Source organism: Bufo gargarizans, chromosome 10 (genome assembly GCF_014858855.1).
Source record: "Bufo gargarizans isolate SCDJY-AF-19 chromosome 10, ASM1485885v1, whole genome shotgun sequence".
NCBI classification, from domain to species: Eukaryota; Metazoa; Chordata; class Amphibia; order Anura; family Bufonidae; genus Bufo; species Bufo gargarizans.
Window position 1 is genome coordinate 47169571 of NC_058089.1, and position 14675 is coordinate 47184245.

At 43.3% G+C, this 14675-nt stretch overlaps 1 protein-coding gene across 2 annotated transcripts in view; it reads right to left on the reverse strand.

Annotated features, from left to right (window-relative positions):
- Positions 1–14675, reverse strand: part of LRP4 (LDL receptor related protein 4) — a 71482-nt gene that overhangs the window by 9020 nt on the left and 47787 nt on the right. For both annotated transcript variants that reach the window (XM_044270405.1, XM_044270406.1), the window contains exons 8-31: positions 14062–14187; positions 13536–13661; positions 13266–13400; positions 12212–12337; positions 11580–11810; positions 11259–11415; positions 10861–11078; positions 8856–9032; positions 8608–8730; positions 7406–7614; positions 6844–6925; positions 5711–5816; positions 5400–5601; positions 5128–5317; positions 4395–4526; positions 4157–4297; positions 3951–4037; positions 3671–3842; positions 3395–3557; positions 2129–2354; positions 1709–2012; positions 1159–1377; positions 923–1057; positions 112–220 (exon numbers count right to left, since the gene is read on the reverse strand). In XM_044270405.1, coding sequence (XP_044126340.1) covers positions 112–220; positions 923–1057; positions 1159–1377; positions 1709–2012; positions 2129–2354; positions 3395–3557; positions 3671–3842; positions 3951–4037; positions 4157–4297; positions 4395–4526; positions 5128–5317; positions 5400–5601; positions 5711–5816; positions 6844–6925; positions 7406–7614; positions 8608–8730; positions 8856–9032; positions 10861–11078; positions 11259–11415; positions 11580–11810; positions 12212–12337; positions 13266–13400; positions 13536–13661; positions 14062–14187 — 3896 coding nt within the window. The remainder of the gene's footprint in view (positions 1–111; positions 221–922; positions 1058–1158; positions 1378–1708; positions 2013–2128; positions 2355–3394; positions 3558–3670; positions 3843–3950; positions 4038–4156; positions 4298–4394; positions 4527–5127; positions 5318–5399; positions 5602–5710; positions 5817–6843; positions 6926–7405; positions 7615–8607; positions 8731–8855; positions 9033–10860; positions 11079–11258; positions 11416–11579; positions 11811–12211; positions 12338–13265; positions 13401–13535; positions 13662–14061; positions 14188–14675) is intronic.

Here is a 14675-nt window from a genome sequence, read left to right on the forward strand (position 1 = left end):
AGAAAATACATTCAAGGTATGGATAAAGAAATAATTTAGTGGCCCCTATGCTTGTCCATAATGCCAGCACTTCTTTTATAAAAGTAGCAGAGGATTTCACAGAAGGTTTACCTGGGTGAGTGCGAAGGGGTGAGACACCTGACTGACGAGCACTTGACGGGTCTTGCCATTTAGATCGGCATTTTCTATGCGATCCAAGTGAGCATCCACCCAATAAATTCTGATAAAAATTAAAATACTAAATATATTAGTCAAAAATACATATGATGTACAATAAGAAGCCATCATTTAAAGTGACCCTCCAGTCAGAAAGTCAAAAATGATAAGCAAGTCAGTGCGTACAGGGGATGTCGACCTGTCATTTCTTTCCCCGCCAATCTTGCTGCTTTTTAGCTCAGCTCCACTTTATTCGGTTACTACAGTTTAGCTACCATGCCTACAATGTGCCTGAGACCTACCACCCGTCTCATCTTTGACAGGCTGCAGCAGAGCAAGTATTGACTTTAGGGCTCATGCATACGAACAAGTGTCGCCCGTTCCGTGCATTGGGGGACCGCAAAAAGCACGGGCACCGTCCCTGTGGCTGGCGCAGGTGGATGCAACTTGAATCGGTCGGTGATCCGTCCACACCGCAAAAAAAATAAAAGTTCTATTTTTTTTTTGCAGTGCAGAGGCACGGACAGAAACCACAGGGTTCGCTGCCTCCGTTCCGCACCTCACCTTCCGGATTGTGGACCAATTCAAGTGAATAGATCCGCATCTGTGATGCGGTGCACAAACGGCCAGTGCCCGTATGTTGCGGAGCCACTGTTTAAGAGCCGCAATATGGGCACCTGCCGACAACGGGTATAATTCCTGAGCTCTTGACTGAAGGATTGCTTTAAAAAAACATTTATATATACTATGAGACATGACCACTGACCTACGGGTGTCATAGTCCAAAGTCAGTCCATTGGGCCACCCAAGATCCGTATTAATGAGGACTTTGCGGTCCGAACCATCCAAGTGAGACCTCTCAATTTTTGCAACATGACCCCAATCAGTCCAGAATAAATAACTGCAATAGCAAGAGGAAAATTATATTTCCCTTTCTCATGATACTCTAAAAGGAATCATCAGCAAAGAGAAGGAGAATTCGGAGACTAGTCATGTCCTTACCCTTTTCTTGGAAACACAGCAATAGCTCGAGGCTCATCTAGGCTGTTGTTGATCAGAACCTTCCGGTATCTCCCATCCAGCCGTGACACCTCAATGGTGTTTGCACCAGTGTCTGTCCAATATAGATTTCTTGCTACCCAGTCCACAGCCAAACCATCCGTGGTCTTCAGCCCCTCACCAATGATTGTCTCCATAGCAATTCCTTCAAGATCCACTCTCCTAATAGGAACAAAGATATTCAGCACGTACAAAACTACACAATACATCCTTTAAATCTGTTTCTTCACTCAGAGGAGTGTGCCAAGCAATGGACTCCCCTATATGAAATCAATATGACCTAGCGGCATACAAACAGAGGTTTTATTTGTGAGACAACCACTTTTTAATCAGAAGCTGGCGCAGCAATCAGCAGATTGCCATGGATCCAGCTTCATTAACCTTTGGCAACTGTCCTGATAATTAGATAATTGCAAGAAGAAAAAAAAAAAAAAAAAGCCTTGAAATGTCAAGTTACACAGAGAACATCCCCACGTGCGCCCTTCCTCAGCACCTGATTACATCCAGGAAAACATCAGTGTAGTAGATTTGGTCTTCTACGCTGTCAAAATCCAAAGAGATCACATTGTTCAGTCCTTTAATGGGGACATAGACATCAGTGTAGTCCTCTGTGTCCAGAGAAATGCGTCTGATGGAATCGCGGCTGGAGAAGAGCAAGTAGGTATCAGGGGACGGGTCACACGTTCTACCATCATCCTTCAGCAGTATACCGGTGGGGCAGGCACAGGAGTAGCTGACGGGGTTTGGAAGGCAGAGGTGGGAGCACCCACCATTTTTTTCCCCACACTTGTTGTATCCTGTGTGAAGGATGTTAAGAAGTTAGGAGCCACATACAGACAGAAAACATGGAGGTAATGGCACAGTGACAGTGTTATAACTATAATTAGACCTCAGAGATGATGAATGAACTCACCCAAAGCATGAGTCCGGTCTACTGCTTGAATGTCCATCAGCCCGGGCAGATTGTCTCTGACCACAATAACGTTTGCCCCGGTGTCTTTATCTGCCCTTTGGATTTTACGCGTTTGCCAGTCTGTCCAGTATATATGTGCTCCAAGGAGAGTTAAACCATATGGATGCTGGACTGGAGATACCAAGATGCGTCTGTTCCTTCCCATTAGATCAGAGGCCTCTATTCTCTGAATACAAAAGGAAAGCCATTTTGTATTCAATACATCTAGCTAAACATATCAAAACGGCAGAATATCGCTGCGCTCCACTGTGGAACGCATGTCTAAATCCATCTTCACTTCCTTAGCCAAGTTCTGTGCGTTCCACATGCACATGACCCGTAAGTGACGTCTCCACTGACATCACTTCCGCCGTCGTGGCTCCTTGCACGCCACTGTGGAGCGCATAAGACAGGAAGCGCCCCCCCCGTCCAGTGCCGCTTCCTACACGCACCTCCCCACTGTACCTACATATGAAATTGCACTTTGTCAGCCTGCAAGGACTTTAGATAGTCATCCCTCCCTCCTGCAATTAATTATATATTTATTTAGTACGTACAAGCGTGCGTTCCACGATGGAACGCACACGACCGGAAGTGACACATCGCATGACGTCTCTTCCGGTTTTGGATTCCCGCTTTGCCTTTTCTTGAATATATTTAATGATATAAATAGCTGGTGTTGTATGTACATTTGTATGACTCCTAAAGGGGGCTTTACCTCAGACCCCCAAAACGCGTTGGGTGCCGAGAGTTATTTGTATAAAGGTAAATTGACCAGACGCTGGATGTCCGGCTGCCATCATTTCTACCATACAAGCAAAACCGGCCAGGGGGGGGCTCTGTCTGAAAGGGTCTTGAGCTTTATCCAGCAGACATCCCCCCAGTAAAGCGAGTTCTACTTCTACTTTTTATCCAGTATTCTCATCCAGAATTGTCCATTGGATATATGAGATTTTAATAATACCTTATTTCTCCTTACTGAATTTATTCTCTTCTCACTATATTCATTCCAACACAGGAATGGCGCCATTATAGTGGTTCACATTTATTTTCGGTTATTTGTAGTGTCCTGGGGTGCCCTTTCATTTGAGCCTCCATTATTCATCCTAAACAGTTTATCCATGGGTTCTTACATTAACAGGGTTGCATTCTGATTTAATGATAGCACAACATAAATATGGTGCTTTCACTTCAAAAGAAGACTACTGACACCAACACTAAACATACCTCTGTATGTGCATCAGCCCAAAGAAGTTGAGAACCAGCTTTGTCCACCGCTAGTCCGTTGGGCCACCCCAAGTTCATACTGATCAACACCTTCCGGTCTGAACCATCCATTCCTGCTCTTTCCAGCTTGGCATTCTCTCCCCAGTCTGACCAGTACATATATCTAAAAGAAACAAAAAATAAATAAATAAAAATTAAAATGGTACCTTTCACCAGTCACGAGAGATAGTTATCCATCAGTGGGCTCAAAAATGTTCTTTGTTTTTTGTCCCTTACCCCATTTCATGATACAAGGCGATTGCTCGGGGGCTTCCCAGATTTAGCCAAACAAGCACTTTCCTCATTGAACCATCCAAATTTCCCACTTCGATTCGATTGCTTCCAGTGTCTGTCCAATATATTTTGCGCCCTATTGCATCCACTGCCAGACCATCTGTGGTCACCAGACCTGGGATACAGCAGCAGTCCATTATTATGATGAGAGAATTAAAATATTCCTCATCTTGATTTACTTGTAGGTACTCTATGGAAGAGTTGCTATTGAGTAGTTCATTACCTGTAGTTATTATATCTTGGTGATTCGATCCATCAAGTGCCGCTCTACTGATTTTACGAAGCGTGCTGTCCGCCCAATACACCAATCCTACGAGAAGGAAGCATCATGAATATTTGACGGATCACTTGTTCTCCAACAGTTTCTGTCTAGAATTCCCTCCGATCCCCGGACATCCTCAACTTTAGTAAACTATGCGAATGACATACCATCAACAGGATCCACCCCAACAGCAATTGTGTTTTTCATGGTCACATTTATTGGAAGTACAACATCTGCAAAATATGGGATATCCAAAGAAACTGAGCGGATGTCTGTCCTCCTGGCGAAGATAAGGAAACGGTCCATGCCTGGAAACAAAATGTGATAGCAGAAAGGGGTTAATACATCCTATTCAAGAAAAGTGACTAAAAAAATTAAATAAAAATGCTATAAAAAAAAAGTCACCTGAGGAGCAGGTTCTGCCATCCGCTTGCAGGTTTACCCCAGTGGGACAGGCACAGCTGTGGCCTTTCGGGTGGGGAGATAGAAGGCAGATATGGCTGCAGCCTCCGTTGTTTATGGAGCAAGCCGAGTGAACTGTGAAAAAATAACAAAGAGAATATAACGTGAGAAAGAATTATATGTCACTGTAAACTTCAACATAGAATCCTGTCCCCAGAGTTGGTCACGAGAACACACTGGGCAAAACAGTCATCTCAAGGGATTCTCTTTTTTTGTGTCCTTTGAACCTGTGTCGTGCTCCACCCCCTCAGGCAATGCACTATGTATAAAAGTTTTGGAAGGAGCATTCCCTTAAAAGGGGTTGTCCCACAAAACACACAGCCCCGCCAGGATCCAACTGGCAGGGGTCCAACTGATGTGGCCTCTCTGATCACGAGAACATGAGCTCCGTGGAACCCATCCGATTATTGTGATGGTCATGTATGTCTGTTGCTGCTCCAGTCAACGCAATGTACTTTTGAGGACGCAAACATGCTTAACCTGCTGCTCCATTCATTTGGGAAGAGACCCCCTGTTATTGTTATCCGCAGGTGCCCCCCGCATGGTCAAGCCCCCTAACAATCAGGCACTTATCCCCTATCCTATGGATAGGGAAGAAGTTTGTTTCAACCCCTTTAAATCACATCAATCAATATAACAAAATCAATGGATTATATTAATTGGCGTGGTGTTATACCTTTGGGTCGCTGGCGGTGAAACACATGAATATCCATAAGATTCTCCAAATTCTCTCTCACTGTTTTCCTGTCAAGGCCAGTCTTTCGATCTGCGCTCTCAATACTCTTAGACTGCCAGTCTGTCCAGTAAATTCGGTCTTCGTAGAGGGTCAGACCAAAAGGATGAGGGAGGTCTGTTCCAATGAGTGCCTATAATAACCCATCAACAAGAGATTACTTCTTCAGTCCTTGACCGGTGTCTTTAAAGAAAAGAGCACTAGTGACAACTCACCGTACGGTCTGCACCGTCAAGTTTTGCCGTCTCTATGGTCTTCATGCCAGCATCAGCCCAGTACAGCCTCTCGGATTCATAATCAATTGCCAGTCCGTTGGGCCAGGTAAGATTGGAAGAGATTATGACCATACGTCCAGAGGCGTCCATCCCAGCACGCTCTATTTTAGGATTGGCTCCCCAGTCTGTCCAGTACATGAACCTACGGTGGAAAATATCTTGTATTACTCAGAGTAGAAAATGGGTAAGCTCCCTTTTACGATTTATAAAAACAAAAGAAAACCATTACAAAATTCTGAAAAAGTTCTCACCCGCCTATTGGATCCACCACAATATCCCTTGGTCGGTCTAAATTCTCCCAGATCAGTACACTGCGTAGTGAGCCATCTGTATTAGATACTTCTATTCGGTCAGTCCCTAAATAAGAGCAGAGACATAAAAGGTCACAAATCTGGGGGCCGCACTGTTCCTTCCAGGACCCCCTCAACAATCAGCTGTAATCTGTCAGGAAATACACTAGCAAGTGTTAATTTTCGCTGCAGTGCCTTGATAGGGAAAAAGTATTACAGAGGCGCGGCTTGACAGAAAGCATGTCAAAATCCCATAGACTGCAACAGTATTCTATTGAAGTCTATCGTACACCTGATCAGAAGATTGCATATTTAAGTACCCTAAGGGGACTAAAAATGTTACCAATAAAAAAGCACCATTGCTGCATCTAAAAACATCTCATCTATTAAAATGTTATTTTATATATATATTATATACATATACATATACATACACACATATATACACATACACACACACAGTATTTATATTTATAAAAACGCGGTAACGGGAAAATAAAAATCAGCGATTTGCGTTTTTTTGCCTTTCCACAAAAAAAAAAAAAAAAAAAGAAAACGTGATCAAGTCAAGTAATATGTATCCCAAAATGGTGTACTACAGCTGAGCCGTCACACAGCATTATATATGGAAATATAAAAAAATTGGGCTTTCAAAACTTGATGATTTAAATAAATTTTTAAAAGGTTTTTATTTTTTAAAAAGTAGTAAAACGATAGAAACTACATAAATATGGAATCACCATAATCATACAAAATAAGGTGGTCCTGTCATTTTTAGCACATATTGAACGACATGAAAATAAAATCCAAACGCTCATGGCGGAATTGCTGTTTGTTTCACCCCACAAATTATTTTTTCCCCGTTTTCCAAGATATGATAAATTAAAGGGTGCCATTAAAAAAATACAACTTGCCTTACAAACAATATACCCATATGAGGCTCGTTGAAGGCGGGGTGAAAAAAACGAAGGCGCAAAAACAGGAATTGGCCTGGTTCTACAGGGGTTACGGTCCTATTAATGGACTGGATGCTACAAATCTCAAAGACCCGCCGCAACAGGAGGATACAGGATCCTAGTGCCTATATTCCGTACCTGCATCTGTCCAATATAGTTTCTGTGTCACCCAGTCTATAGCCAACCCTGCAGGACTTTCTAAGCTGGTCTCTATGATGACCTGGTGGGAAGAAACAAAAAGTTAAAGATTTATTTTTAAGAAGAACCAGCCTTGCAACTATGGCTTCAGATTGCCCCAGGAATATAAAATAAAAAGATACTTTTACAGCCTATTAACTAGGATCACGTAACTATAGTAAATTCCTTTAATCTGGAATTTATGGGACCTGAATGGTATCGAACATAACATCAGACATCATATTATGGATTACTGGATCATTATAGACAGCATATAAAATGTACTTGCAAGCGTGGAGAGGCCTGAAGAATACAAAACAGTATTTGGTTATCTCAGCTAAAAAAATAAAAAAATAATATATCAAAATTGTCCAAGTAAATTTATGGGCCATAATTTCTGGATTACCAGATTTCACACTTGTATTTTCCCTGGTGCAAAGAATAAAAAGCGTGTACGCTCACTGCTTGCAGACATAGTAATCTATCGTATAGTTCTTCTATACAGTACTGCCAGTCTTCTCACCTCCTGGCCGCTACCATCAGACTTTGCACGGTTGATGGAGTCTGCGTTGGTGTCTGTCCAGTACATGTAGTCATCAGTAGAATCCCAGTCCAGTGCAACGGCGCTGCGTACATTGGACAGTGGGATGACAAAATCGGAAAAGTCGCTGGTGTCGAAGCTGATCCTCCGGATGTCCGTCCTTCGGGCAAAAAGCAGGAACTTGTCAAGACCTGATCGAAGGTCAAAGGTCATCATCTTAATTCTTCAGCTTCAAAACGGCATACAGAGCAAATGCAGGAATTTGGGCTCATAGCTAAAGTGGGAACTCAACGTACTGTATTTAATATAAAGACTACAGCCTTAAGATATTAGTAAGGCAGGTGATTTGGTAAGGAGACCATCACCAAAACATAAGACATTGGCGGGTAGGCTGAAAGCCAAGACCACGTGTAAGTGATATTCTGCACTAAAGGGTACGTACAAACTAATGCAAACCATCTAAAATAAACAACTGCAAACAATCCTGATTGAAAAATATCCTACTGTTTTGTGTTGACAGCCCACATGCAGACATCAGTGTCTCCGTGGTAACAGACTACAAACCCTGTGATCCTGTAGTCAAGGGGGTGTAGCATGGGCATGTAAGATGGCGGGTCGCCCAGCCCGTCTCCTTTATCATTTTCTATGCCAGTTTTTGGCACAGAAAACTACTTGAATCTATGCCAGCACGGGAGCTGGCATAGATTTAAGCTTGGTGTACACCGGTGGATTATGCGCCGAAGTTAATCCTACACCGCCAGGGTAGGAGTATTAAGACCGGCATCTAAATCACTAGTCTGAATAAATTACCCCTGAAATATTTAGTTTGGAGCACTGGCCTGTAATTAGTGGTAAAATGCTTACATCTTTAACATGTTAAGCAGAGCTCAGGGGGGGATTATGTAATTAAAAGGGGTTACCTGAGATGTGCCATGATCCTGGGCGGTTGTCTCTTCGGGGATCACTTGATCCCAGCCTGAGATTACAACCTGTACAGCAAGTGCGAGTCTGAATTTCTCGCCAAAGCGCTTGTGTGAGAGATTCCAGCAGGCTGGGATCAAATGCCCAATGTACAGCACGAGATCCCAGAAATGGCAGCTACAAGGGGTTGCATCGCATCTCGGATAACCCCTTTAACCTGTATACAGTATTATAAAGTCTCTTCTTCTGTACATGGTACTTACTTAGTGCACAGGTCTTGGATCCAGTCTTTCGGAAACCAGTGGGGCAAGCACAAGAAAATATGTCTCCACTGGGCAAACACAAGTGGGAGCAGCCTCCATTATCAGTGCCACAGCGGTTCTTTCCTTAAAAAAAAAAAAAAAAAAAAAAGAAGAAATTAGGCACTTACATAATACATGGACGTAAAAAAAATAAATAAATCTGGTCAAAGAAAAAACAAAATAGGAGGATCTGAAGTACATTGGCTCACCTGCAGGTTGCCTCTGTGGATGCAGGGTATGGATGTCCATAGGGAAGTGCAGCTTGCTTCGTATCACCTCCTGGTTCTTGCCAGTGAACTTGTTGGCGCTGTTTATACTTTTAGTGTGCCAATCGGTCCAATAAAGACTGTCCTCAAAGACTGTGATGGCAAATGGGTGAGGAAGCCCTGCAGAGCAGAGGACAGAGGTGAGCAAGCAAACTTATCAGGGTGTGCAGTAGGGCTGGGCGATTAATCGATTAACTTGCCTGGCCCACCCCGCCGTCTTTTGCCTCACTGCCGCTTCCTCTAAAAAACGCATCTCAGCTGCATGCAGTATTACTAAAGTTAAGGGCCATGTACAGGTTTATGATTGCACTTTACTCATTTTTGGCTAGAAATCATATTTTCAACTGGCCTTTATTAAAAATATTAAGCCATTCTGTCAAAAAGGGTTAACAGTTTTTCTAGCTGTGTGACTGGCACTTTCATTTTGTGCCGGTCATCTAATAAACCTTATCGCTAAACTACTAAGAGGTCATAAAAACATATTTAAACCTATCTAGCCTATTCCTACGTTTATCTATGCCCCCATTACGCCAGAAATCTAGGGGGGGGGGGGGGCGTTGTTCCTGCTCCTAGAGGCTCCGTTCTCCTATCTTTGTCATCTCCCTCCAAGTCCTGATTGACAGGGCCAGGCAGCGCGCGCATCTGTCTGCCAGCCCATTGCTCTGGTGAAATCTCGCGCCGTTCAGTATTCGGCGAGGAAGCTGGCAGCCTGCGAGGGCTTTTCCCTCACTGCGCCGAATGCTGAACGGCGCGAGATTTCACCAGAGCACAGGGCTGTCAATCAGGACTTGGAGGGAGGCGACAAAAGGTGGGAGAATGGAGCCTCTAGGACAGGGATGCTCAACCTGCGGCCCTCCAGCTGTTGTAAAACTACAACTCCCATGATGCCCTCCTGTAGGATAATAGTTGTAGGCTGTCGGGGAATGATGGGAGTTGTAGTTTTGCAACAGCTATAGGGCCGCAGGTTGAGCATGTCTGCTCTAGGAGCAGGAACAACGCCCACCCCTACTCCTAGAGGCTAATAAGCATATTATAAAAGTTAGATTTCTGGCGTAACAGGGGCATAGATAAATGTACGAACAGGCTAGTTAGGTTTATCTGCTAGCCTAATAGGTTTAAATCTGGTGAAAAAATCCCTTTAAACCACATTTTTATCAGTAAGATAAGGATTGAGCTAAAATAAGTGTTTAAAATGTCAGAGAGCAGAGATACGTAGCCGTCAGCTCCCCAACTGCTACTAGAGCATGTCAGCTGTGTACAGAAAAAAAGGGCTCCATATTTTCAATCAAATCCAATTGAAAAAAAAAGTGATTTTTAGCTCAAAATAAGTAAAATGCAATAAGAAAAAAAAAAAAATTGCCCCCAAAAGGTGTCCATAGCCTTTAAGTTCACACCTACTGTGTGAAATGCATTGCCCTGATTAATTTAATCAGGACAACGGATTTTACATTTAATGCCATATGTTGGCATCAATTGCCATCAGTTAGGTGTGTAATCATTTTATTTTTTTCCATGGACAAAAAGTGCTGGACTTGCAGGATTTTTGTCAGTGAAAAATTAATTACACACCTAACTGATGGCAATGGATTCCATCTGATGCTGACGGACTGCATTAAATGGGAAATCTGTTGTCCTGATCTGAACGGATCAGGATAACGGATTTCACACAAGAACTGTGTACATAACTGTCAAGTTAGGTACAATTATTATAGTAATACATGTTTAAAAAGTTATGTCTATAAAGAAAATAACATTATATATATGTTAAATAATATTTTAGAATTTACCGTAATTTTTTTTTTTTTCAGTTTAATTAGCAAAAAGAAGAAAACAGATTCAAATCGAAAATAGTCTATAGGTTTGAAAAAAAATCTAGATTTTATTTTGTGACAAAAATCGCCCAGCCCTAATGTGCAGAGAACTGCATGCTTTTGCAGGCGCTTCCAACCTTGGTTAATCACAGCTTTGCGGTTGGATCCATCAAGATCAGCTCTCTCAATGACATGGTGTTTGGCATCAACCCAGTACATTCGTCTCCCAGCATAATCGATGGTCAGTCCATTGGGCCAAAAGAGATGTGTGTCAGCAATCACGCGCCTATTTGAGCCATCCATGCTGGCATATTCAATACGAGGTGTATTACCCCAGTCTGTCCAGTAGATGGTGCTATAGTGATACAAAAATGCACGCAAAATTATAAAGTACAAAAATAAATTGTGCTATCAAAATGAATCATGCTAACATGTAATAAAAGAAATGTGAATATCTTTGTAAAGGTTAACATTTTAGAACAATCTGAAAATAATTTCTGTTTGTAGCGGCAGGTGCTGATTAGCACCCACGTACCCTTCCATTGGATTCAGAGCTATGGCTCGAGGTTTCTCCAGGTTGTTCCAAAGGATGACCCTACGATGAGTCCCGTCTAGATTAGACACTTCAATACGAGAGGTTCCAGAGTCCGTCCAAAACAGCTTGTCATGGATCCAATCAATGGCCAGACCCCCTGAAGCCAAAAAAGATAAAAACATTATATAGAGAGGACATCTCAATTGTTATTTGATGTCAGGACTGCTACAAGCCACGTAACCATGGAAAGCAAGCATACAGAGGACATCCCCTATTCCCAAATCTTTATAGAACCACCTAACATTCCTCCTTGCAACTCACCTGGACTCTCGAGACCAGTGGACACCACCTCCTGCACATTGCTACCGTTCAGGTTGGCACTCATGATACGATCCAGCGTGACATCTGACCAGAAGACCAACTCCTGTTGATGGTGGAAATCCAAGGCAATGGCATTCTCAAGATTATTAAGAAGAAGCGTATACTCAGAACGATGAGGCAGAACTTGCCGAATGTCAATCCGATTGGCAAAGAGCAGAACTGGTTCTGGCCCTAAGAATAAAAGAAATATTAAAAAAAAAAAGTAGTCATAAGCATTACATTAAATGAGAGGTGACAGCCCCCAGAATCAATGGCTGTAGATGGCACAAGGAACCTCGGCCCAACACCATGAGCAGATGTAGGCTTGGCCCATGATCTAAATTTATCAATGCATGATTGCTGGGGGTCCAATCATGAGAACAGCAGTCCGGACCCCCCAAGAGATCATGTGGATAAGTGAAATATTTGTGGACCAAGCATTTTGTCTACCTCTGGTTATAAATCGGGTCAATAATCCAGACAGACAATCTGTTATGGGACCAACCCAGATTATTTGAATCTACTATATGCGGACAACAAAATATTGGGGATGGAGACATGATAGCTTTACAGATTTGGTGGAGAAATCTTACCCAAAGCCTTGCAGCTACGTTTATCTGGCCGTAGTTGATATCCCGACTCACAAAAGCACTGGAAGCCGCCTTCTGTGTTACTGCAGCCTTGGCTACAATACCCTTCCTCTGCGCATTCATTTACATCTGTGTGGATCAGGATCGCAATCAGTTACAACTTTTCAGCATTTCTTACCATAAGATTTAGATTATCAGTTCTATAAAGACTCATTTTTCAGAAACAGTGACTCCTGTCCATGGGATATGTCTGGTATTGCAGCTCATTCAAGTGAGAGTGGGCTAGGCTGCAGTATTAGACACAGCCCATGGACAAGTGTGGCGCTTGCTTGGGGAAAGGGTGTGGAGGTTGATTGCTGCAGGCATAGTCTGTACATAAGAATGGAGGTCAATCCTATCCACTTGCACTAACAGGCACACATACAGATGAGACACTATGTAAAAAAAAAAAAATGGACTCCCTTAGTTCTGATGAGCAGCAGGGGTCCCAAGAGTCAAAACCCCTCTCCTAAGACTGGCCATACACACTAGATAGCCATCTTTCCCAACCCCGCTAAAAACATGTATACTTGGCTGAGCATGCACGCGTCCTTAGGAGGGAGGTGGAACAAAGCCGCTGTGAGACACCTCTGGCAGTGGATGATCTCCTTGGGAACAAAAGGATGGGGCCGATGAAATCCAACATCCCTGATCCTTATTTGTCCCGACACCTCCTTACACATTAGATGGTTGGCCAGTCCATCCTAAATGTATGTAACATGCATGGCCAGGTTAAGTAGACCATCAGTAATTAGAGATGTTTTTCTGGCACCTATCCTTAAGATAGATCATCAATAACTGATCAGCGAGGGTCCGCCCATCAGGTGTGCCGGGAGTTGAACCACCACTGATCTGGTATTAATAAGGATAGGTCTTCAATATTACAGTCCCAGAAAATCATTTTATGTCCCAAAAACTTCCTCATTCACTCATAAATCCTTACATTTGCCATATAGAAGCCTCTCTTTTAAAGGATATTGCTATATAGGGTTAGTTTTTTTTTTTTCCTTCTTCTTACCTTGGCATGATCGACCATCTTCCATAAGCTTGTACCCAGTCTGGCAGGTACACTGCACGAGCCCCCGCACGGTCTGGCACTTTTGAGCACAGCCACCATTGTTGTGGTTGCAGTTCTCGTCTCCAGTGCGGGGCCCTGAGAAAACAAGAACAGCGCATGATAAATTCTACATCAAAGATCACAACAGTAACAACAAATTGTCCGAAAAAGTTGAAGTTTCATGGAGTTGTGATAAAATAGAATATAACAGCCTGGTAGAATTGAACTCACTGCAGTTTTGATGTGGGCTCTCGTCGCTGCCATCGCCACAGTCATTCACTCCATTGCACAGTTTCCTTTGTCCGATGCAGCGGCCATTACTGCACAAGAACTGGTCCTGAGCACATTGTGGAGCTCCTGTCATGGATGAGACAATGTATGACTACGCCTCCTGTTGGTGATATACCACAACTGCACCATGCAAGTAAATTCTGACATATTTATTAGGATGAATTACATTAACAGGAATCCACTATGACCCTCGTTCCATATACCATGCCAGCTTGACCTCATCTTTCGCATCCCCCCCTCCAGCTTAACCTGACCTTTCACATTCACCTTTCATCTTTGCCCTGACCATTCATACTGACCTTCCATGTCTGACTTGACCCTTGGCTTGACATTTGCAGTTTCATTGGACAGCCTCATTCATCTGACCTTACCCCTTTCCATTCTCATCCCAACCGTAAACCATTCGACACCCAGTCTTCCCAGTTTAGCTCCGGTCAATCTATTTTTACGCCCCTTTGAAACTCACCAGTTTTTTCACATCCCATCTCATCACTATTATCGGAGCAGTCGTCTTCACCGTCACATCTCCAGGACAATCCAACACATCGGCCTGTGCCGCATCGGAACTGGTCAGCTGTACACACTGAAGTCGCTGTGGGGTTTACAGAGAACGTTACCTCCTATTACATCAAATACTGGACACAAGGAGGAAGATTTACCAAGACTGGCATTGCATGCACCAGTCTTAGCCTAAATTCATTCTGCACCAAATTCATTAGCACTTGCCATTTACAGTAGTCCTATAGTGTTAAGTGGAGTGGCAGTGGGAACGCGTGACCACCACTCCATTGCAAGAGTCATTACCAGCTTTCTCCCCATCTTATTGTACACCCCGAATGCTCAACTCTTTCAAAGAGGGGTTATCCATAAATGGGACCTTTTCTATAGACTCCACATGGTCGCCAGACCAGTGGTGGTAATTATACTTACCTGATCCCGCCACTGGGTTCTGGTTCAATTGATGCCGGCCCCCCCGACTCTGCAGGTCCTGGGTCTTCCCACATGAATATCTGATTTGACCAGGGGGTCACGTGAAAGCTGGCTGCAGCCAATGACTGATGACGTGTCATGTCACTTTGT